Source organism: Diadema antillarum, unplaced genomic scaffold, assembly GCF_040938485.1.
Source record: "Diadema antillarum isolate AM-2024a unplaced genomic scaffold, OU_Dant_1.0 seq00000301_RagTag, whole genome shotgun sequence".
NCBI classification, from domain to species: domain Eukaryota; kingdom Metazoa; phylum Echinodermata; class Echinoidea; order Diadematoida; family Diadematidae; genus Diadema; species Diadema antillarum.
Window position 1 is genome coordinate 105,494 of NW_027271324.1, and position 23,195 is coordinate 128,688.

Genomic DNA, 23,195 nt, shown 5'->3' on the forward strand with positions numbered 1-23,195 from the left:
TTTGCCTTGTTTATCTGCGTTCATGACATTCAGTCAAGTGAACTACAATTGCTGAATTATGGTACTACAATGTATGACTTAAAACAAGCACAAACAACAAATACAAAATAATCTGACTGCAGACACAAACAACAAGCAAACAAACAAACTCTCAATCACATGTGCAAAAGACAAACAGAATGAGGGTAAGAACTGGCTACTGACTGTATACTGACATTGATTGACAGCCTCATACTGTTCACCAATGTCCTAATACTGTTCACCAATGTCCTCACTCACTGTTGTGGGATGGCATCCCACTCCCCTAGGAGCTCGGGTAGTGTGATTCGGTCAGTGACACTACACCTTTGCACAGCAACCAAGTTTATCTCATGGATGCGCTATGGGTCCAAAATTTGGGTCGTTTGCAGTCCAGTCCATCAAGTCAACTCCTTTCTCCTCAGGGAACTCAGAGATCCGTGCTCTGTGGGGCCAGGCATTGTCGTCCTGTAGTACAACTTTTGGCCCTATGTTGCAAAGACATGGTAGTGCTATGGGCTGACGAACTTCATCTCTATGCCAGTGTGCACTGAGGTTTCTGTCAATGATGGCAAGAATGCTCTTTCCAATTGTCAACATACCTCTCCACACCATCACACTCCCACCCCACATAAGGGCTTTACAGCTGTGACCCAAGATTTGACAAATCGCTTGTTGTCAACATACCCTTCCATTTATGAAAGGAAAGCAAAATCTTGAGACATCATTGAACATTTATACCTGGCTTGATTCCATCTAATAGCTGAAAGTGACTCCAGCGCAACTGGGTGTGACATTGGAGGTACAATGTATGCCTCTTGATAGATCTTCAAGCATGAACATTTACAGCGTACAGCCCAGTTTAGATGGTTTGAACACCTTGCATGTTTTCTAAAATGCATCATAAAAATGACCTGTACTTTCCTTGCTGATTGTCATTGATCCCTTGGTGAATTCAGCGTAATGAGTCTGTCATTGTCATTCATGGTTGACATTGGATGTCCAGATTAGGATTAGTTTTTGACTTAGGCTTTTACTGACACCAAACATCTGGGCTACATCCTGCTGGAAACTCAAGCTTCAATCTGCCCTATGGCATACACATGTAGGTCCAATGTGTCCATGAGTATTGTCCATGTGGACAAATGCCTTGCTGAAGTGCAAACATGTTGGGCTTTGCTGGGCTTGAACCCACGAACCCATACCACACTCTCGTGATTCAGAGCGGAGTGCTCTTATCCACTCAGCCACAACACCTCCAGTCAGTCAGATTTTGCATAGCCTTTTGTCAAGGCCTTCTTGCTGTATGATGAAGGGAGCCCAGCCAAGTGGGGTTGCGGGAGGGCCTTTTGAGATCTGCTTCGCATCCTTTTGTTAGCCCTTTGAATTACCGATTTTTGCTCCCTGATTTCAGGAGCAAAAGTCAACCAATCAGCGTGTCTGTCTGCTGGAGCCCAATTTGCATACGGCGAGTGCATGTCACAGACCTCCACTGGTGGTCAGCGATGCATGTGAAAATGCCAAGACAATGCCAAGACAAAGGATATGGGAAACGCACCATTCCATTGGTCGACCGGAACCCATTAATACAAAATGTATGGCTATTCAGTAAAGTTTATGTGTCATGAATGATAATGTGTGAAGCAGATTTCAAAAGTCGACTGGGCTCGCTTCGGTTGCCCGTTACAGTGAGGGGGCCTTGACAAAAGGCTAGATTCTGCACTGAAAATGCATGAAAATACATACACAGTTGTGTGACAGCCAACGTCCAGATAAACAAGAGAGATAACTGAGGTTGGATCATATTCCTTAGCTTTGTGTATCTTGAAACGTAATGTTCTGGCAGTACCATGCTGGCGTGAGCATACACTGTAGTTTTCATGTTAGCCACTCAGATTGTATATGGTTATGGGTAGATATTTATATACATGACTCTGCCCCTTCTCCCAGAGTGAGATGGCTCCTTGCAAAGGGTAGACGGACCTTTGAAGCAGCCTGCTTCCTGACCTTTCACACCGAGGGATGTGAGCCTATGCCCCATCATGTGCCGTGGGCAGACATCTTGGAGGAGTGTGTGTCTTACAAGATGGAATGTCTTACCCAGACAGTCAAAGGTGAGTTTCAGTTTTTGTTGTCCTTTTGATGCCTCTGCTTCCCAAGGGTGCTGGAAGCATGATTTTATTATGTTGGCTCACCTGAGCCAAAGGCTCAAGTGAGCTATTCTGATCATTCGTTATGCATTTTTTAGCTCACCTGAGCCAAAGGCTCAAGTGAGCTATTGCGATCGCCCTTTGTCCGGCGTCCGTCGTCCGTCGTCCGTCGTCCGTCGTGCGTCGTGCGTCGTGCGTAAACTTTTTACATTTTCATCTTCTTCTTGAAAACCCCAAGACCGATTTTCATCAAACTTGGCAGGTAGCATCCCTAGGGGGTTAGGAACTCAATTTGTTAAAATGGGCACCATGCCCCACCCAGGGGGCCCCCAGGGGGGCCCAAACCCCCCAAAATTAAGGAATCTGTAAAAATCTTCTTCTCTAGAACCAGAAGTGATAGAGCTAAGTTAATACTATGAGTTAGTACATTGATGGCTGTAGTTTCAAGTTTGTTCATGGCAGAATCAGGGGTGCCCCCCTTGGGACCCAGGGGAGGGGGGTGGGGAAGGATTCTAATGGGGCCTAAATTGTACATTTTTATCTTCTTCTTGAGAACCCCATGACCCATTTTCACCAAACTTGGCAGGTAGCATCCCTAGGGGGTTAGGAACTCAATTTGTTAAAATGGGCACCATGCCCCACCCAGGGGGCCCCCAGGGGGCCCAAACCCCCCAAAATTAAGGAATCCGCAAAAATCTTCTCTAGAACCAGAAGTGATAGAGCTAAGTTAATACTATGAGTTAGTACATTGATGACTGTAGTTTCAAGTTTGTTCATGGCAGAATCAGGGGTGCCCCCCTTGGGACCCAGGGGAGGGGGTGAGGAGGGATCCTAACGGGGCCTGAATTGTACATTTTTATCTGCTTCTTGAGAACCCCATGACTCATTTTCACCAAACGTGGCAGGTAGCATCCCTAGGGGGTTAGGATCTCAATTTGTTAAAATGGGCACCATGCCCCACCCAGGGGGCCCCCAGGGGTCCCAAACCCCCCCCCCCCCCAAATGAAGGAATCTTTATAAATCTTCTCTAGAATCAGAAGTTATAGAGCTGAGATAATACTATGAGTGAGTACATTAATGACTGTAGTTTCAAGTTTGTTCATAGGAGATCCAGGGGTGCCCCTCTTGGGTGGGGGGGGGGGGTGGTTGGAAGGGTCCAAATGGGGGCCTGAATTGTACATTTTCATCTTCTTGCCCCACCCAGGGGGCCCCAAGAGGCCCCAATCCCCCCAAATTAAGGAATCTTAAAAAAATTGGGCCCTTATTGTACATTTTCATCTTCTACTTGAGAATGCCTGGTCAAATTTTGGTAGAGCTGTGAATAATTTAGATTAGTGACTGCGTGAAAGGTGAACTTGCGATACTCAGGTGAGCGCTAGACCCGCGGGTCTCTTGTTATAAAATGGGTTCAAGAATGTAGCCAATTGGAAACGCTGAAATGAGTCACGTGTGCGTGCATTAATTTCTTACTAACATGCACGCCGTAAAGTCACTGACGTCACAATGTTTACACTAGCAGTGCACGCTCAATCAGTTGTTACAAGTGAGTCGCGCGCTACTATACGCGCTGTCAATCCTGTAAACAACTTCTAGTTCGGGCTGCCAGCCGGCCTTTCTTGTGCATAACATGTGGCATACGTATGCTCTCATATACGTACAGTACTTATATGTGCGGGATTTCCGAGTGCGACGTGCGTAAATGTTTGGGATGAACATCTTCGGACATCTTACTTTTGAGCGAGTGCTACATGTAGCTGACTGGTATTGACCCACAAAGGTATGTGAAAATGTATGTGAAAATGCTGTTAGTTTTCGACCCATTTTATAAAACAAATGATGCACAGGATTATTTCGTGGCGTTAGTGAAGGTGCGGCGCACTCGAGAGTATTGACAATGGTGCAACATGCACGAGGCTGCACCTCGTGCATGTTGCACCATTGTCAATACTCTCAAGTGCGCCGCACCTTCACTAACGCACTCTATCTTGTGCATCATTTGTATACTGTCATATGGCATATGTCATGTGTAGAACTTTTTACATTTTTAGCCTCTTGAAACCCCGTGACGGATTTTCACTAAACTCGGTAGGTAGCATCCCTAGGGTCGTAGGATCTCAATTTGTCAAAATGGGCACCATGCCCCCCCACCCCCCCCCCCCCCATATTAACAACAACAAAAAAAGTAGACTCGAGCTAAAAGTGGTGGAGTTTTATTTAATGCCTTGAGTACCAGTAAGTGCCAGGTGTTAACAAAGCCATTTCCCACTTTTGATCCTTATTGGTTTGAAAACTATACATCAGATAACACTGTCATTGATATGAGTAATTGCTGAATGGTGTACAATTTAGTTGGAGGTGATTTTTATATCAGAGCATGATTCAATTTTATTAAATCTGTGATTAATTTCATAAGTTCAAGGTTTTGGTCAAGTTTGAATCCTCTGTATAAAATTAAACCTTACACATTATCACCTTCAACAAAAGTGTACACTATTCAGGTATTGCTCATATCAATGTCACTGTTTTCTTCTGATACGTAGTTTTTGAACTGTAAAGGATCAAAAGTGGGAAATGTTTTTTTTTTAACACTTAGTAGAATAGTGGCTGTACATATTGTAGTTTCAAGTTTGTTCATGGCAGATCTGGGGTGCCCCTTGGGGGTCCTGTTAGGGAACCAAATTAGGGCTCAGTTTTTACATTTTAGTCTTCTTGAAGACCCCATAACAGATTTCCACCAAATTTTACAGGTAGCATAGTGTCAGCATGTGGTAGTCAAGCATGAAAGGTACAATGTACACAAGTGTGCTGAGAATGTGGCATTGCTGAAAGCGATGCAGACACAGACTGTGAAACACTTAAACGCTAACAAAATGGTCACAGTATTCTCTAACTTTAATAGTCCCTCTAAACCTGATTTCTGTGTTATATTAAAGCCATGTCTTTGAGCAACTGAAATTGGCTCTATATACAACAAAATATCCAAATGCTGCTTGTGGTTTATAAATAATGGTGCCCTCTCCCATTGCCTTTCCCTCACCCCAGGATATGGACAGGTCCCAAATGAGCAGCTAGTTTATTTCCTCCAGCAAGAGCTATCTGCTATGGATTTGCCTGCTGACTGGCTCCAAGAGATGAGTCTGACCTTGGATGAGACCATCCAGGAGCAAGACAGGTAATGAAGATCATTAGATGGTGATTGTCCTAATGATGAAGCTTAAGCCCTGTTTTAACAGACCTTACCACAACAATGTCTGGAGAATAATATTCCTGTTAAATTCCAATAAAACCGCAGGAGAGAGTGAGGGACACAGTTTTAACAGATACGCATGAACAACCTTTAATACCTGGGTAGGCTTCCCCAACGTTGCCTATTCTAGATTGTGCACATATACATGTACATGTAATAATTGATCACAACAACATAAAGATCAGTGGTTACAATCGATGCACGTGATCAGCGCCTGGCTTGTCAGTTATTCTCTATCTGCAATGCTGCACATGCAGGTTGAGTGTATCAAAGGAATGTAAACCACTGTTGCATTCTCATAGAAGGGTTGTAAGAGTAGTGTCATGGAAATGTCAGGTTAATGCTAGGGTAGAATTTGGCAAAAGTCACCGTGACAATGTCTAAGCAACATTTTGCGAGGACCATTTCAACAGGCAAGGTGATAAAAGATTACCCTGACGTTACCTGGACATTGTCAGAGTAATTCTTGTTTGAAAGGCTCTGTTAAAATGGAGCTATATCCTTTCAGACTGAGCAAATGTCAATGGATATACACATTCAATTTTTATGCCTCCACTGCTGAGTGTTGCCAGAGACATTATGTTTTAGGGTTGTCCACCCTTCCATCCGTCCATCCTTTCGTCCGTCCGTCCATCCGTACTGGTAATCAATTTCATAGACGGCGTTAACTTGGCAGGTATATGCATGAGTGGACAAAGTTGTGCCTATCAACTTTTAGGTGCATATGCTCAAGGTCAAAGGTCAAGGTCAAATGCTTTAAAATGTCACTATTTCCCCCATTGCTATGCTATGCCTGAAGGTATTTTCTTAAAACTTAGTGTATACATGTATTGCCTGACAAAGATTTTCTAGAGAAAGTTTTGGGCCATGAGGTCAAAGGTCGAGTGAAAGTAGTAGAATTCCACTTATTTTTCTCCTTATCTCAGAAATGGTCTAAGGTATCTTCATGAAATTTAGTACATATGCATGTACTGTCTGACAGTGATTTTCTTGTGAATTTTGGGGTCAAAGGTCAAGGTCAACTCCTCAAAATGTCACTACAATGAACACATACATGTATTTCCCTCCTCTATGCAATGCCTGAAGGTATTTTCTTGAAACTTAGTGTATACATGTATTACCCAATAAAGATTCTCTGGGAAAGTTTTTGGCTAAATTGTCAAAGGTCAAGTTCAAATGCTAAATTTCACTTCTTCCTCCATATCTCGGAAGTGGCTCAAGGCATCATTATGAAACTTGGTACATATCTATACATGTACTGCCTTACAGTGATTCCCTGGGAAATTTTAGGGTCATTGGCTCAAAGGTCAAGGAACAGAGGCCAGGTTAATATGCGTAAATTTTACTGTTTGATGCTAAAATTACACTTTTTCTTCTTACGCGTACGTTGGAGATTATTTAATGCATAAACTTATGAAAGGGTCAAAGGTCAAGTAAAAATCATCAAATCCCCAAATACCTGCTCTCTTAAACAATACAGCCATTGATCCAATTAGACCTACTTCAACGAAAGTGAACAATTAATACATATGTGACAAATGTGTAATTTTAATTCTTTGATAAATTCAGTCAACTTCGCTTACCTCGACGTCAGATTAGCCGAATATCACTTACTTCGGAGGCAAAGAAAGTCCCAATTGTCCCTATGGAGTTTCTGTGTTAAAAATTGCATAGCTCGAAAAACTAACTCGAAGTTCGGTTTCTTAATACCTCGAAGGGAAATCTAATGTCCCGATCTTAATTAACCTATTGTTTTTCCCAGCATGTTGCTCGAAGCGAAAATCAAACATCACTCAGCATTTCCGATTAAGCGCGCGTGGACAGAAAGACATTTCACAAATCTTTTCACACTTGATTGTAAATATTCTGAGACCAGAACGATCGTGCGCCCAAAGCAATACACGGCTGGCAAGAAAATCCCCCACACCTACCTACACATGCACACGGTATACACATAGCACCCGTGCCAATGGAGTGCTTACGATAGCACTGCGCTCTGCCCCAGCACCTTCTTTTCTTTAAAGCGGGGTTCCCACTATCGTGCAATTTATTACGAACGCCATGATTGGACATTCGTAACTGATCGTGGAAGATTCGTTGAACTCGTTTGAAATTTCACGTTAGGATACGTGTTTATGCGAGTCAATACGTGTTGGTTCACTTTGATGCGATATGGTCACAATTGGTCTATTTCAAGCAACACGATCTGATCTCCCTTTCAGATACGATGCGATAGGATTGTCCCGATTGAGTCCATGATTGGTTCCGATGTACCACGATCATTATGATCGGGATCCCCAATTTGGTGCGTGCAGCTACGTTCTGATACGTTCCAATACGAATACTGCGAACTAATGCAGGCTGTTGAGATAAGATACGATATCTTTCATGATCGGGATCAAAAGAGACCCCCATTTTAGGTGCAATTGGACCTGAATGGGAAATTATAGTCCGGCTTACAATGGATTTCATCGTTTCCTTAACTACTGCAGAGTGATTAGGCCTACTATCCACAATTATTGATGATGGCAAGGGTTGACAGGTTGAGAATGATGACCTTTGCAGTATTGCGTATGACAACTATCATCAGAGAGAAAGCATCACCTAGGCCAGCCACAACCTCAGATAGTCCCTCCTCTAATTTAACCAAAAGAAATAAGTTATTGAATCGACCTGCTCACCCTTCCCCTTCCCCTCCCCCTCCCCCCCCCCCCCCCAGAAAAAAAATACACAAGATCAGATCATTGTCCCCTCTTCCCCAGAAAAAGGAAAAGATCAAGACAAAATGTTTTCACCGTCCTTTGAAATACCGTACATGAAGAAAATATGATATAACGTACATTGTATGTGTTATGTACGCTAAATATAAGAACATTGGCCGAACTGATAGTATTACTTGTGTGTTTGATTTCATATTCGCATGATATGTATGCTATGCATTTTTATATCAAAATGTCGTTATCTCATGGGGTATTGAAAGTGTGTTTGGTTTGACTTGGTATATTGTTTTATTTAACAGTGTTTAACAAAATCAATATACACACACAACAGAAAGGTAACTCCCCTAAAATAATGTCACTTTTTTTAAAAAAAAGTAATATTGTTTCTCAGGGGTATTGCTACACTCATTGACTAACTTCTATGTGAGAAATAATGACAGTGATATTTATAGTCATGCCCGAGTGACCTAACATCTACGACAATGGTCACTTTTCAAAAGTCACAAAAGTTACTTTGTGGGATATGTGAAACATTCTCCTTCTGGTGGATATTTCAATGATGTCGTTATTCTATATTTCATTGTGCCACCCCTCGTTAATCAACCTCGCGGAATACAAAATATATACGATTTGCAGGTAAAATAAGGGCAAAATAAATGTGCAAAAAAAAACAAAACCCCGAAATAAGCAGAAGGTAAGTGAAAAAGTCCATCCCGATTAACAAGCTCAAGAAGTACGATAAGTTAAGATTTGCTGCGTTTTGATACGATCCAAGACAATCTGATGCGATGATCACGATTAAAAAAATCGTATGAATCATAGAAAATTTTTGAACCGTTCAAAAATTTTCTATGATTAACGCGATTGACCTCAAGATCTGATACAATCTGATACAATCTAATAAGATCACCACCATTGCTTCACGATTAAGACCACGATTTTGCGATCGTGATAGTCATGCCGTGAGCGTAGAATTTTTCAACCATCTTGGCGCACCTGCTTAGGTGTTGACAGTTATATCTTTGGCATTAATCACAGTCCACTGTCCAAACGTCAATCTCCTGCATAGTGCTTTTCTCTCTTTTTTCCTTTCACAAACTTTGTTTCATTAATTCTCTCTTGAGAATGCAAGCACTGAATACTTTTTTGAGTAGGCGTTTTCACATCAGCCCAATAAAAATCCAAGCTCGAGATATTTTTTTATTTCCCAAGTCAGAAAATAGCGTGCTACTTCGAAACATCGGGCTGATGTGAAAACGCCTAGTGATGTGTTTATGAAAATATTGTGGTATATGACCCATCTGGAAGCAGGCCTGCATAACAAAGAATGGATACGATTTCACAACAGTTTATTACCCGTTCCTTTCGCAATTCTCTAAATACCTTCAATGTCAGCAAACGAGATTCTTTTTGCCCGTCTACAGAGAATGGACAGGTTTGTAATCCACCTATGCAAAGGAAGTCAAGCAGTGCATGCATCCCCTCTCCTACGGTCAACTCCATTTGCCCTTGAACAATTGAAATATCGGTCAGGTGCGATGTATGAATAGAGCGTGCGCTGATGGGCTCACTGACTCTTTTGTTCCACACATCCCAGGCACCAGAATGTTATGACTGGGGTCATCGAATACAGATATCTTCTGTGATCAGCTTTGATCGATAATGTACATGTTTATACAAGTTTTGTAGCAGAGCAAGGGCAAACTAAATCAGAACAAACTTAAGGTAAAAATTACTGACATATGAATTCTTCCAACAGGAAGAGATCTAGTGCTGATAGAATAAACTCTAATCTTTTTATGAAATTCATTTTGGGGGATTTTATAACACCAAGAAGCATGAATTTTGGCCATGCAAGCAGGCACTCTTGTCTTCATCTTGGGAACCTGGTATACCAGGTTCCCATATATCAGTTGCTCCCACAGGAACCTGGTATACCAGGTTCCCGTAAGAAACGGGTTAAGATGAATTTAGATGTTACTGAAGGATACACTGTAAACTTTTCAGGCAATTATCATTTACTTCACCCCTGTTTTGACCTGAATCTTATTTGAGTGTTCGGTGTGTAGCGGTGCGACATTGCCGTCGCTCCCTGTAGCTCTAAATGTTCTTGGTGAGCTACATGTACACCCATATGTTGTGTGTAATATTAAAAGTTTGCAAAGCTAAGAAATATGATTCTTGTATAACTGTCTGCTTGGTAAATTCAGTTTGTTTTTCAACGGGTTTCTCCACATGACGTGTGCAAGTATTACGCAAATGCATACACAGTATTCTATCTATAGACACACCACATCCACATGCATGCTGAATGTACAAATGCAGCACGCATGGACAAACCTGTCTTGCACTTAATTACTTCATAGGCTCCTACTGGTATTTTCTTTTTGTTTTTATGGTAAAAGGTGATTTAATTGTCCACCAGAAAATAGTGTTGAAAGAAGAAAATCGATTTCCATTCAATTTATTCATATTCAAGTCGATTCAATTCCAATTGACAAGCACGCAAACACTCGGTAGGCATTATAACAAATACCATGTTGAACATTGATGAACATCGTATAAGTCAAAGAAATTTGACGTACGTGGACCTCAAGTTTCGCGTATGTCGAACCATTTTCTTCAGTTCCGACAAATTCGAGGTATCCGAGGTTTGACTGTATGTGAAACTGTCGTCACACATTGTCAGGATGTACTATAGACTATTGGGAGAACCATGCATTGTGGCAGAGGTATACACATACCAGTTGCCGTAGTGACATTTATAGTTTTTGGTCAAAAATGTCTCTTATTCAACTGAAAACATTGATTAAATATCTGTAAACATTTTAACCAAAATTATTGTCATCCGAGGGTAATTCTTGATTGTTGAATGGTTAATTGAATGTTATAGCATCAAAAATTCTCATTTTGAATCACAGCTGAAAGTCTGATGAATTTGATTGCACCTATGGCTTATTGTGGCAAGATACATGCTGCTGCTATTGAACTGCTGGACATGTTTTCGTGCTTGTAACTTTCATCAGGCCTCTTTACATTTTGATCTAAAAGACAGAGAAATTAACCATTGATAATGAGTGATTGGATTTTTCCTTGTAGAATTACCTAGTAGTCAGTAGTTAAGCAGTGAGTGAAGTTTGTTCAAAAAGGGATTTCAGGAAGAGGATAATGATCATGACGATGACTGTGATGATGTTGCCAACAATAATTACAAAGATGATTATATCGTCATGCCAATTTTCTGACTGGGTATTGGTGATAATTATTGCAGTGACTAGGACAGTAATTTGGATGAAGAGATTGCTGTTAAAGTGACATTTTCCATTTTTATATGCACCATGTAATGATCTTGACAGATCAACCAAGTGTAGATACCCTTTCATTCCATTTCGTGCCCATTTAATTTTTTCCTTTGTTGTTACACTCACAAGGATAGCTCGATTCCCAAATAATTCCTATGCCTTTTGAACAGAATGCGGCAATCTTTCTTGGAAGCAGCCTCCAAACGCCAACGTATCCTTTCCTTTGAGGCAGAAGAAAGAAAGAAGATGAAGAGAGTCACGGAAGAAACATATTGTTTGGATAATAGGAGCTTCCTCTTCCCAGAGGACAATGACCAGGTGATCAGTCATGCCAAAAAAAAGACTCTTTATCTTCGTGAGATGCTGGTCAGAGAAAAGGCTGAGTCACATAGGTAAGGAAAACTTTTTCATTTCTGGAAGAGAGAGTGTGACAGTGAGGTCGAGTCTGTAAACTGTTGATAGCACTATGTAGCTGCCAAAGGCAGGCTGTAGACAGATGATGCCATTAACACTCACTCACTGCAAAAGGTCTATTTGGTGCTGAACATCAGAACAACATGTTAAAGTCTTCATAAGGAGGGTCAAACTGCAACAACATCACTTGTCTGCTGCCCTCATGGTTATCTGTTCTACCCATGACATTTTGGAGGGATGTCAGTCACATGTAATGTCCAGTGAATATTGTAGATCTAATAGTAAACTAAGAGCAAATTGTGTAATGTTGTGATGTGTGATATGGTTGTTATATGTTGCTTGAGGTACGATTTTGATATGTGTGTAGAGTGATATTGTACCGGTAGTTTCATTTTACATGAACATTGTACACTGTATGTATATAACCAGTGTCATATCTTTGTCATTACTTATTTTTGTTTTGGGTTGTTTTTGTTTTGTTTTTTTCCTTTGGTCAGGTTTGAGGCTGTTCTGTCTAAACTACTTGATGAACCTCCTCAGGATTGCCAGGCTCTTTCACCAGACAGCAAGGAGATAACCCTGAAACTCAAGCTGCCCTCTATGATAAAGGTAAGCAGCTGCATTTGCAGACTTATACTAATTTTCTGTAATAAGTATACACAGTGTTTCTCCGCATTCGTTCTTCAGTAATGATAGGCTTGTAAGCCCAGTTCTTTGCTTTTTAGCTTATCTGAGCTACTGCAGTTATTTGCCATCAGTCTTACGTTATCCGTCATCAGTCATGCAGTGTATGTCGCACATAAACCTTTTCACATTTGTATCTTCGTTTTGAAAATTCAGCTCTACAAGTTGACCAAACTTTAATAGCAGGAATCATCAATGAGGGGAGGGGATCAGGGGGGAGCAGACCCAAATACCCCAGATTAAATCATTTTTGTCATTTCTTAGAATTTATCTACATCTTGAAAACCCATGGTTGAATTTTGACGAATATTGCCAGGAATCATCAGTTGTGGAGGGGACTGTAGTTTATACATACAACAAAGTGCATGTATAGTGGTAGAAACTTTCATCTTTGTAAAAACAAGTGGCTAGGATTTCACCAAACTTTGCAGGAATCATCACTTTGGGAAGGGGATCATAGTTTGTACAAAGGCTGGTTGTGCCCCCTGAGGGGCCTCTGACCACGGTCCAAATATCTGAAATTAGCAATTTTATTATCATTTTTTACATTTTATGTTCTTCTTGAATACACATGGCTTAATTTTGACAAAACTTGGCAGGAATCATTTGGTAGGAGGCCTTAGTGTGTACCTGTGGTTGTGCTGCCTGACAATGATTCTCTTGAGAATGTTTGGGCCATGAGGTCAAGGGTCAACAGAAAATGCTAAAATTTCACTATTTTGTCCACATTTTGAAAATGGCTCAAATACATGTATTGGTAGTAAAATTGGTGTATTACCAGTTAGTAATTATTTGCCAATCATGTGAAACCATTTCCTCACATTAGCAAAATGTTGTGTAGACATATTGAGAGAATAATGTGACATGGCAGAGGCATATCAGTCACCGCAGTCACATTTCTGGTTCTGCTTTGTAGTTGTGCCAGTCATGCATGGTGTACTGTTCAGTGATTGCCGTAAATGTCAGAGAACCTGTTTTTGGCCGCCACCTGTCTATAATGGCCACTCTTTTATCTTTCTCACAGGTGTGTGAAATTTCTGTGTTTATGCGAATTCCTACACTCTTAAAACCATTTTCTCCCATTTTCTATTTCCTTTCGGCCTTTTTGACTCTCTTGGGGGAATAAAAAATGCAAGTCTAGTCATAGATTCTCGTACCATGCTTTTTGCAAAATGTAAACATATTTTGAGCTTCTCATTCTCATATTCATGCAATGCCTGCAAGATTTTTCTCGAACTTAATATATGCCATGAATTACCCAATAGAGATTCTCTGGGAAGTTTTTTGCCAAAAGGTAACCTTTTGGGTGCATGTGCTCAAGGTCAATTGTCAAAAGATCAAGGTCAGCTGCTCAAAAATTCACTCTTTCCCCCATATCTATGAAATGCCTGAAGGTATTTCCCTGAAACCTAGTGTATATATGTACTACCAAATAAAGATTCTCCGGAGAGAGTTTTGGGTCATGAGGTCAAAGGTCAAGTGATAATGTTACAATTCACTTTTTTCTCCATATCTTGCAAAAGTTTTAAGGTATCCTCATGGAAATTGGTACATATGCAGTGATTATCAGGGAATTTGGGGGTCAGGGGCCAAAGGTCAGGGGTCAAATGTCAAGATCAATTCAAAATTTCACTTTTTCCCTCATATTTAAACAATGCCTGCAGGATTTTTCGTGAAACTTAATATATACCTGTATTACCCAATAGAGATTCTCAGGAAAGTGTCTTACCAATAGGTCAAAGGTCAGTTGAAAGTGGTACTATCTTAAAAAGGATCGAGTGAAAATATTCACTCTTTAAGGAGTGAATAAAAAAAAGAGTGAATCTAGAGTGAAATGAACATTTTCACTCAAAATTCACTTCAATTTCACTCTCAATTCACTTTTTGTATTCACTCCTTCAAGAGTGAATATTTTCACTCGATTTTTTTTCAAGAGTACATTTCACTTCTTCCTCCATATCTCGAAAGTGACTCAAGGTATCCTCATGAAACTTAGTGCATATCTATGTATGTTCTACCTGACAGTGATTCTCTTGGGAATTATAGGGTCATAAGGTTAAAGGTCAACGGTCAAAGGCCACATGCTAAAATGCTAAAATTTCATGAAACTTAGTGCATATTTATGTATGTTCTTCCTGACAGTGATTCTCTTGGGAGTTTTAGGGTCATAAGGTTGAAGGTCAACGGTCAAAGGCCACATGCTGAAATGCTAAAATTTTGCTATTTAATACTTAACCCTAAAGGGGCCGGGCTTTTTTGGCTATGCTCAGACCGGGGGGGATGGATTTCGTCCCCCCGAGATCTCGGCCATCGGTGGTGCGATCGCGATGAAATTTTGCATGCGTGAGACCCGCGTCATAATCTACAAGATTGTGTCATAAGATTTTTTGAAACAATCAATTTCTAATTTTAATTAATTAATTATGCAAATTAAGCTCAAGATGATATTTTAGCCTAATTAAAAGCAATGAGAGTCTAATTTTTGATCTGCAAATCTGTTTTAGCATATTCAACAATTGTACGTCACAAAAACTGCCAAAACTCATTTCAATTCTTATGTATTTTATTGTTTTCAGAATTTCTTATGTATTTCTTTGTTTTTCAACTTTTGTTTTTTCTTTGTTTTTTCATTGGAAATTGTCACTGACCACTTTCCTACCATAATTAGCTCAAAATTAATCAATGAAAGTGATTAATTGTAAAAATAATCAGGTTTTTATGACTTTCATGACAGAGCACTGTTTTCCATAGGAAATGTACACGAAATCACAAAATTGTGCCCGTTTTGGGGCGACATTCCGTTACAAAAATGGGCGTGGCTTCGCAAAAGTATGCGCGGACGTTGCAAATTTGGTCTCAAAAGTTGCGCGAGACTTAAATGAAGAAAGTCACGAAGTCTCGCAACGAGGCCTTCTCGCGTTACAGAATTATGGCGCGAAATGTCGAGGGGGGGGCGGATTCCCCCCCCCCCCCCCCCCCCGGCCCTTTTAGGGTTAAGGACGAGTCCCAAGTATACCTGGGAGGTGTCTATGGGAAATGTGTGTTGTAGCAAAATCAAACTGTCGTCAACGTTTTAAATAACACTTTTTGTCCATACCTTGAAAATTTTTCAATGCATAAACTTATAAAAAGGTCAGAATTCAAGTAAAAATCCTCAAATCCCCAAATACCTGCACCCCTTGGACAATATAGCCATTCATCCAGTTAAACCTAGCTCAAGGAAAGTGAACATTCAAGGCATTTGTGACAAACCTGTCATTATCATGTTTTTATATGTTGCCAATTATGTGCAACTGTTATCACACATTGTCAAGACCAATGTCTTGACAATGGCGATAAGACCTATTAGCAGAACCATGCATTATGGTGGAGGCATATCAGTCGCTATAGTAACATTTCTAGTTATAAATATGAGAAGAGGATTAAACTACTTATTAAGGTATTTTAAAACAAAAAAGTACCAATATAACACTTGGGCCCTTCCTTAAATTCAAAATGGCTGCATGAGCCAAAGGATCAAGTGAGCGATTGCAATCACTCATCGTCTGACGTACTCTGTGCGTCATTCGTTGTTCGTAAACGTTTTACAGTTTCATCTTCTTCGTGAAAACCCCAAGACTGATTTTCACCAAATTCGGCAGGTAGCATCCTAACAGAATAGGATCTCAATTTGTTCAAATGGGTACCATGCCACTCCCTGCCCATAGGTGGGCCCCAAACCTCTCAAATCCTAAAAAATCTTCTTCTCTAGAAGCAGAAGGGATAGAGCAGAGCTAATGCTATGAGTGAGAACATTGATGACTGTAGTTTCAAGTTTGTTCTTGACAGCTTCAGTGGTGCCCACCCCATCCCCTCCCCCCCCCCCCCCCCCCCCCGATTACCTGTGGGGGTCAATATTGGGTCCTAAATTGTACATTTTTCATCTTCTTGAAAATGCAAGATCAAAATTCTCACTAAACCTGGCAGATGTTATCACTAGGGTGATAGAATAGATATTTGTACAAATGGGCACTATTACCTGGGGGTCCCCAGAGCACAATGCCCCAGGGTGGGAGGAGGGGGGGGGGAGAGAAACAGACAGATTAAGGAATCTTTACAAATCTTCTCTCAAACCTGATGCCATCTTGGATTGTGGATATGCCCATTGAGGATTTATGAGGACTTTCAGTGTTATCTTCTAGACATGTTCCTGGATCAATCCTGAAAAAAAAAAATCAGCTCATTACCAAAAAAATGTATGTTAAAGCTAGTACTTTTGGCCTATTTTATATTTATGCCAGGAAGTTAGGATTCATAATAGTCCACATAAGCAATTTAGAATGGACTTGACTAGCTACATGTATGCTGTATGCTTTGTAGTTTACATGGCATGCGTGTGCCCGAAGCGCCTGTTACATCGCGCGAATGAAGAGTGCTGGCAGGACTTGAATTATGAAGACCATGTGATATCCATATGGCGTGCTGCTGCTGCTGCATATGGATTATCGCAATATAAATCATTTTGTAGTAATGTTACAATTCATGTGTGCACTTACGCGGCGAATGCAGCCATGATGCTCTGCATGCTCTGTGGCCACATAGGATGGGGAAATATATGGGTTCTCAGCCCTATTTGATAATAGTTGTTGATAGTTCTCTGTCATTTTATGTGTACATGGAATCTCTTTTTGCTATCACATTACTGGCAATATCTCTTCCAATTCATCAAAGTTGCACCCACTTTTCCATTGTCCAGGCATCAGAAGAGACCTCCAATTCCACTGTGGCAGAGGAAAGTCTGTCTCTCTCAGAACAGGTTGACAGTCTAAAAGAGAGAATAGCATTGGAAAAGCAGGAAGCCTTGCTAACTGAAATGAGACTGAGCACCCTCCTTGGACAGTGAAAGATGGAGCAAATATATGCAAGACTACTCTTTACTTGGATGTGTTAAAGTTTTCAATTACGTTATCATGTTGTACGAAAGCAATGGAGCAGTTATTTGACTCAATAAATAGCAGCAGATTGTTTGAGTGATTGTGTATGTATTATCAATGAGGACACCTTCGGTTTTCTGTGTAATTCATAAATGTGAAAACAGTGATTTCAAAGTATTGATATGTATGCAACATCACTTACTCGCCAAACTACTTTGCATCTACTGTGAATGTATGACAGTGTACCACTGTATCTTGGCTTAAATCAAATTAAGCTTTGTTAGCTCATCCAAGTTCAAGAGAGCTGTTGCAATATGGTCACCTACAGCCCCCAAATAGGGAATCTTTACAAATCTTTGTCTCTGGAAGTGATAGAGCTAAGTTTATGTTTTGAGTATAGTAGATTGGTAAATGTAGTTATGCCTCCACCATGAAGTGTCGCCGGAGGCATTATGTTTTCGAGTTGTCTGTCCTTCCATCCGTCCATCTGTCCTTTCATACTAGTAATCAATTTAGTGAACAGGGTAACTAAAAAACTGTTTGAGGTATCCTATGTATATGTATGAGTGGGCGAAGTTGTGCCTATCAACTTTTGAATGCACATGTTCAATGTAAAAGGTCAAGGTCAAATGCTCAATGCTCACTATTTCCCCCATATCTATGCAATGCCTAAAGGTATTCTCTTGAAACTTAGTGTATACGTGTATACATGTACTACCCGATAAAGATTCTCTAGAGAGAGTTTTGGGCTATGAAGTCAAAGGTCAAGTGAGTATGTTACAATTTCACTTTTTTCGCCTTATCTTTGAAATGGTTCAAGGTATCCTCATGGAACTTGGTACATATACATGTACTGATTGGCAGTGATTATCTTGGGAATTTAGGGGTCAAAGGTCAAGGTCAACTCTTCAAAATTTTCTATTTCCCTCATATCCATGCAATGCCTGCAGGATTTTCCTTGAAACTTAGTGTATACACAATCATATGACCTAATAGAGAGTTGCTTGGAAAGGTTGTGTCAAAAGGTCAAAGGTCCTGTGAAAATGCAAAATTTCAGTTCTTCCTCCAGAACTCGAAAGTGGCTCAAGGTATTATCACGAAGCTTAGCATATGTATATGCATGTACTACTCGACAGTGATTTTCTTGGGAATTTTAGGGTCATAGGGTCAAAAGTAAAGGGTCAAATGCAACATTAAAATGCTAAAATTTTACTATCTAATACTGAAATTACACTTTTTCCTCCATACCTTAGAAACTACTCAATTCATAAACTTATAAAAGGGTCAGAAGTCAAGTGAACATCCTAAAATCCCCAAATATCTGTTCTCAGACAATATAGGTTCAAGGAAAGTGAACAATGAACACATTTGTGACAAACATGTCATTTTGATATTTCCCAATTATGTGAAACTGTCATCACGCATTGTCAAGACGTACTATAGACCTATTGGGAGAACCATGCATTATGGCGGAGGCATACCAGTTGCCATAGCAACGTTTCTAGTTTTTAGTTTATGATGGATTTGGGGGTATCTCCATGAAGGCTGGGACCAAATTATGACCCAATTTTACAATTTTAACTTCTTGAAAACACATGGTCAAGTTTTCACGAAACTTGGCAGTTGGCATCTGTAAGTTGCCAACTACCCCCCCCCCCCCCCCCCCCCATGCAGGGGGACCCAAAGCCATGAAATTAAGGAATTTTTACAAAAATCATCTCTAGAACCAGAATTGATTGAGCTGAGTTAATGTTATGAGTAAGTAGATTGGTGACTGCAATTTCAAGCTGGTTTATGTCAGATTTTGGGTCCCCCATCCCCCACCCCATGGCTGTGGAGGGGGATTAGGACCAAATTTAAGCAAAATTTTTATGTTTTCATATTCTTGAAATCATATGGTCAAATTGCTTCTAGACTTAAATGGCAATTACGAATGGACATCCCCTCTCCCTGTGTTGTATGGAGGGGTGTCAAGTCACCAAATTATTAAGGAATCTTTCAAAATCTTCTTCTCTAGAACCAAAAGTTATAGTGCTGAGTTATTACTGCAAGAAAGCAGATTAGTGGCTATAGTTTTAATTCTATTCATGTTGGATCCAGATGGAGGGGGGCCAAGTTTGGGGCCAAGTTGGGGGCCCTTCTTCTCCACTTTCATATTTTTCTTGAAAATGCATGCTCAAATTTTCACTAAATTGGGCAGGTGTTATTCCTATGGTGGTGAAATATATTGCGTGCAAATGAGCATCATGCCCCATTTGGACGTCCCCTTTGGGCATTATGCCAGGAAATATAGATACAGATATTCATGATAGAGTTAAGTTAGTACTATAAGTAAAGTAGGTTGGTGACGACTGTGCTTCCAATTTTTTTCACGGCAGATCTGATATGTCCCATGGGAGCCCAAGTGGGCAACAAATTGGGGCCCTGTTTTACATTTATGTCTTCTTCTTGAAAATACCTGGTCAGATTTTTACCAAACTTGGCAGGTATTATCACCAGGCTAATAAGTTGACCAAATGGGTAACATTCCACACTTGTTGGTCTCTGAGGGACACAATGTTCCCAAGGGGTGATGGGGGGGGGGGGGGGGGGGGAAGGGGGGTAGCCGTCAAATTAAGAAATCTTCACAAATTTTCTTCACTGGAACCAGAAGTTATAAGCTTTGTTGGTGCTCTGAGTAAGTAGATTGGTGACTGTAGTTCAGTCGGCATGTCAAAATGTGTGCCAGATTTTCAGCCTGACCTTGTTCCATTGTCTGCCCAATGTATTTTGCTGCTTTTCCCCTATTTCGAGAGCACTGAATCCAAAAATCTGAACTTATATACAATATGTATTTCCTTATGTGGTGAAAATTGAAGAGAAAAATATGGTTTTATTTACATTTAAGGGTGCTGAATCCAAACCTGCATGATGTAATTCTTGCATCCTTTAGGATTTTGAGGTATTCAAGATGTCCACCAAAAATTTGAATTCCACTATATTTCCTAATGAATGTTGGGAAATTGAAAAGATTTGATGTTTTTAACCTATTTCAAGGGTGCTGCATCCAAATTTGGGTGATGCAACTCTTGCACTCCTGAGGATTTTAACATATCCAAAATGACCACCAAAAATATAATTTCTGATATAAGTACAAGAAATAGTAGGAATATAAGTAGGAGAACCAAATTGGACCTCATTTTCACATTTTTGTTGTCTTCTTGAAAACACATAGTTAAATTTGTCACCAAATTTGGCAGATGGAATGTATGTGTATATTTATACACAGTGGCACCATGCCCCACTTTTGAGTCTTCAGGAGTCACAAAACCACAAAATTACAATGTCTTTTTTTATTATTATTATTCTTGTATAAAACTAGAAATTGTAGAATTCAAGAATATGTATGTTCATTTGTCAGTACATTTTCAAGTTTGTTCATGATAGATCCACCTATGTGCATATTTTGGTGGTGGGGGGGGGGAGGGGAATGGGATGAAAGTGGGGACATATCAATCTTTTTGAAAACACATTGTCAAATTTTTCACTAAACATTGCAGGCATTATCACTATTGGTGACTAAGAGACATGTTTTCACATTTATATCTTAAAATATTTGATAATCTGTGGCCAAGTTTTTTTATGAAATGTCCATTTTTATATGCTATCACACTAGCAATAATATCTGCCAAGTTTGTAGAAAATTTTATCAGGAATTCTTGCCAGTGATATATGATATACAAATTGACGACATGCCCTCCTGGACTCCCAAAGACCCCCTCCCCCAAGTTTTCTATGTTCTTCTGAGGTAATGATCACCAAGAATGTGTGGAAGGTGAACTTGCAAATACACATGTAAGTGCTAAACCCTTGGGTCTCTTGTTTTATTAAGTCTTGGTTAGATTTCATCCATACTTGGCAGGAATCATTCTTTGAGATGGAAATGCAAAGTACTTTTAGTGACTCAAAAGTATCAAGTTATCAAAGGAGAGATCAAGATTCATAAAACTTAGCAGGAATTTTCTCAGGGGTAAGGAATGCAAAGTTCAAATGTTGAAGTGGTCTTCATGTTGGTATGGAAGGGGGACTAAAATGCTCATAAGTGTTTGAATTTCAAAGTTCTCCTCTAGCTCCAAAAGTAAAACAACCCAGTCATGTAGCATGTTAATACATGTACTCATAGAGGTGAAGAATACAAGTTTTTCATGTCACTGGCAGTTTTGCTGGATTGGAATGGGGGGATGGCTAGGGGTAAAAGGTTTTAATTGGACCCACTTTTCAAATTAATATTTCATCTTCTAGTCGTCATTTATGATCAGAATTTAACCAAACTTGACTGGAATAGTTTGTTTGTTTGTTGTTTGATTTTTTTGTTTTTGTTTTGCTCTTGTTTTTGTTTTGTTTGTTTTGTTTTTTTGCAGATCAGCAATCCATATTAAGTTGTTAAAATTTCAAAATTTGGCAAGAGTGGGTGCCCAGGTTTAGGGCAGTAGTGCAAGATGTGTGTGCATTTTAAACTTTTTTTTTTAATCAGGAGTCATGCAGCCCAGTGAGGAGAGGACAAATTGTTCAGCTTCACATATGTATTCATCTTCAGGGGGAAAAAAATGAACTTGTATGTTAATAAGTGCTTGGAAGCGATCACCCTCCTGTGGCTGAGTGTACAGATAGACAAACCAATTTAAAATGTATGTGAGTTCCATATTTTGGCCTGAAGCCTTACTAAAAATCCACAGCACTGATTGTAGATAGCATCTCTACAGGAAGATACCCTTTGCTTGTGCTATCATTGACAGATCTATGCAGTTAAAGGAAACAGTTTTCATGGCAGTTTTAACATGGCCCCATAAACCTGTGTCCTGAGTATACTTGGGCAGGTGTCTGAGAAATGTGTATTGTAGCAAAATCAGTCAGTCCTCAATGGGTAATCCTGTCACTATTTTCTGTCAAATGCATTCTCATTAGATTGGACAGAAATAACCATTGGAGGTGCCTTGAGGCAAGGATTACTAAGAACTGTTACATTGTAATTTTCAGTCATCATCTCTATCTGTATTTTATCATTGCTTGTAAAACTCTTGCAGGTGAAAAAAAAAATGATATGGTAAACCTTGTTTGTGCTGATGCAGTATTAAAAATTCCCTAATTTTAGTTCCTTTTGAAACTGCGTATGTCAACTTTTTCAAGGAACAAGAAATTGCCTGTGTGTACATTCTTCATCTCAAATGTGGAAGTCCTTGGTTATTTGTCTTCCATAAATCAACAGATGCTTTCACTCTGATAAAAAAAACCAAACAAACAAACAAACAAATTGCATGGCCATCAATGATGTAGTTGAATTCTCTGCGATATTACTTTCCACCTATGAATCAACATGTTACATAAGGGCCCACTATATTATGTATAATGCAATTGTGTCAAATGTGTGCATGTGTGTGTGTGTGTATGTGATGAAATCTAAAATGGAGGTATAATGCTTTCTCATGGGGGAAGCGCATGTTTTAAGAAGCATAGCAACAGTGTTATATACAACCTGTACATATATATAATATATATATACACAGATTTCTCATATCTCACATAATACAGGTGTATATATAAATATATATACTGTATATACAAATATATAAAGCGTCCATAGGGGGAAAATACATTGTTCGTCTAAAAACGAGGTATCTTAAGGGGAATTCGTTTCAAAATGGACATTTTTAATTCCCCCTTAAGGTTTTGACATTGTTTTTCAAAGCCGTATCATTAATCTGGTGCCT

General features: G+C 39.8%; 1 protein-coding gene across 1 annotated transcript; it reads left to right on the top strand.

The window, feature by feature from the left end:
- The first annotated feature begins 2,021 nt into the window (after nucleotides 1–2,021).
- Nucleotides 2,022–17,943, top strand: LOC139730307 (uncharacterized). The gene is made up of 5 exons (XM_071641182.1): nucleotides 2,022–2,132; nucleotides 5,211–5,340; nucleotides 11,608–11,829; nucleotides 12,349–12,460; nucleotides 17,271–17,943. Exons 1-5 carry the CDS (start codon nucleotides 2,051–2,053, stop codon nucleotides 17,415–17,417), a joined length of 693 nt encoding a protein of 230 aa, XP_071497283.1. The 5' UTR covers nucleotides 2,022–2,050; the 3' UTR covers nucleotides 17,418–17,943.
- Nucleotides 17,944–23,195: the final 5,252 nt, after the last annotated feature.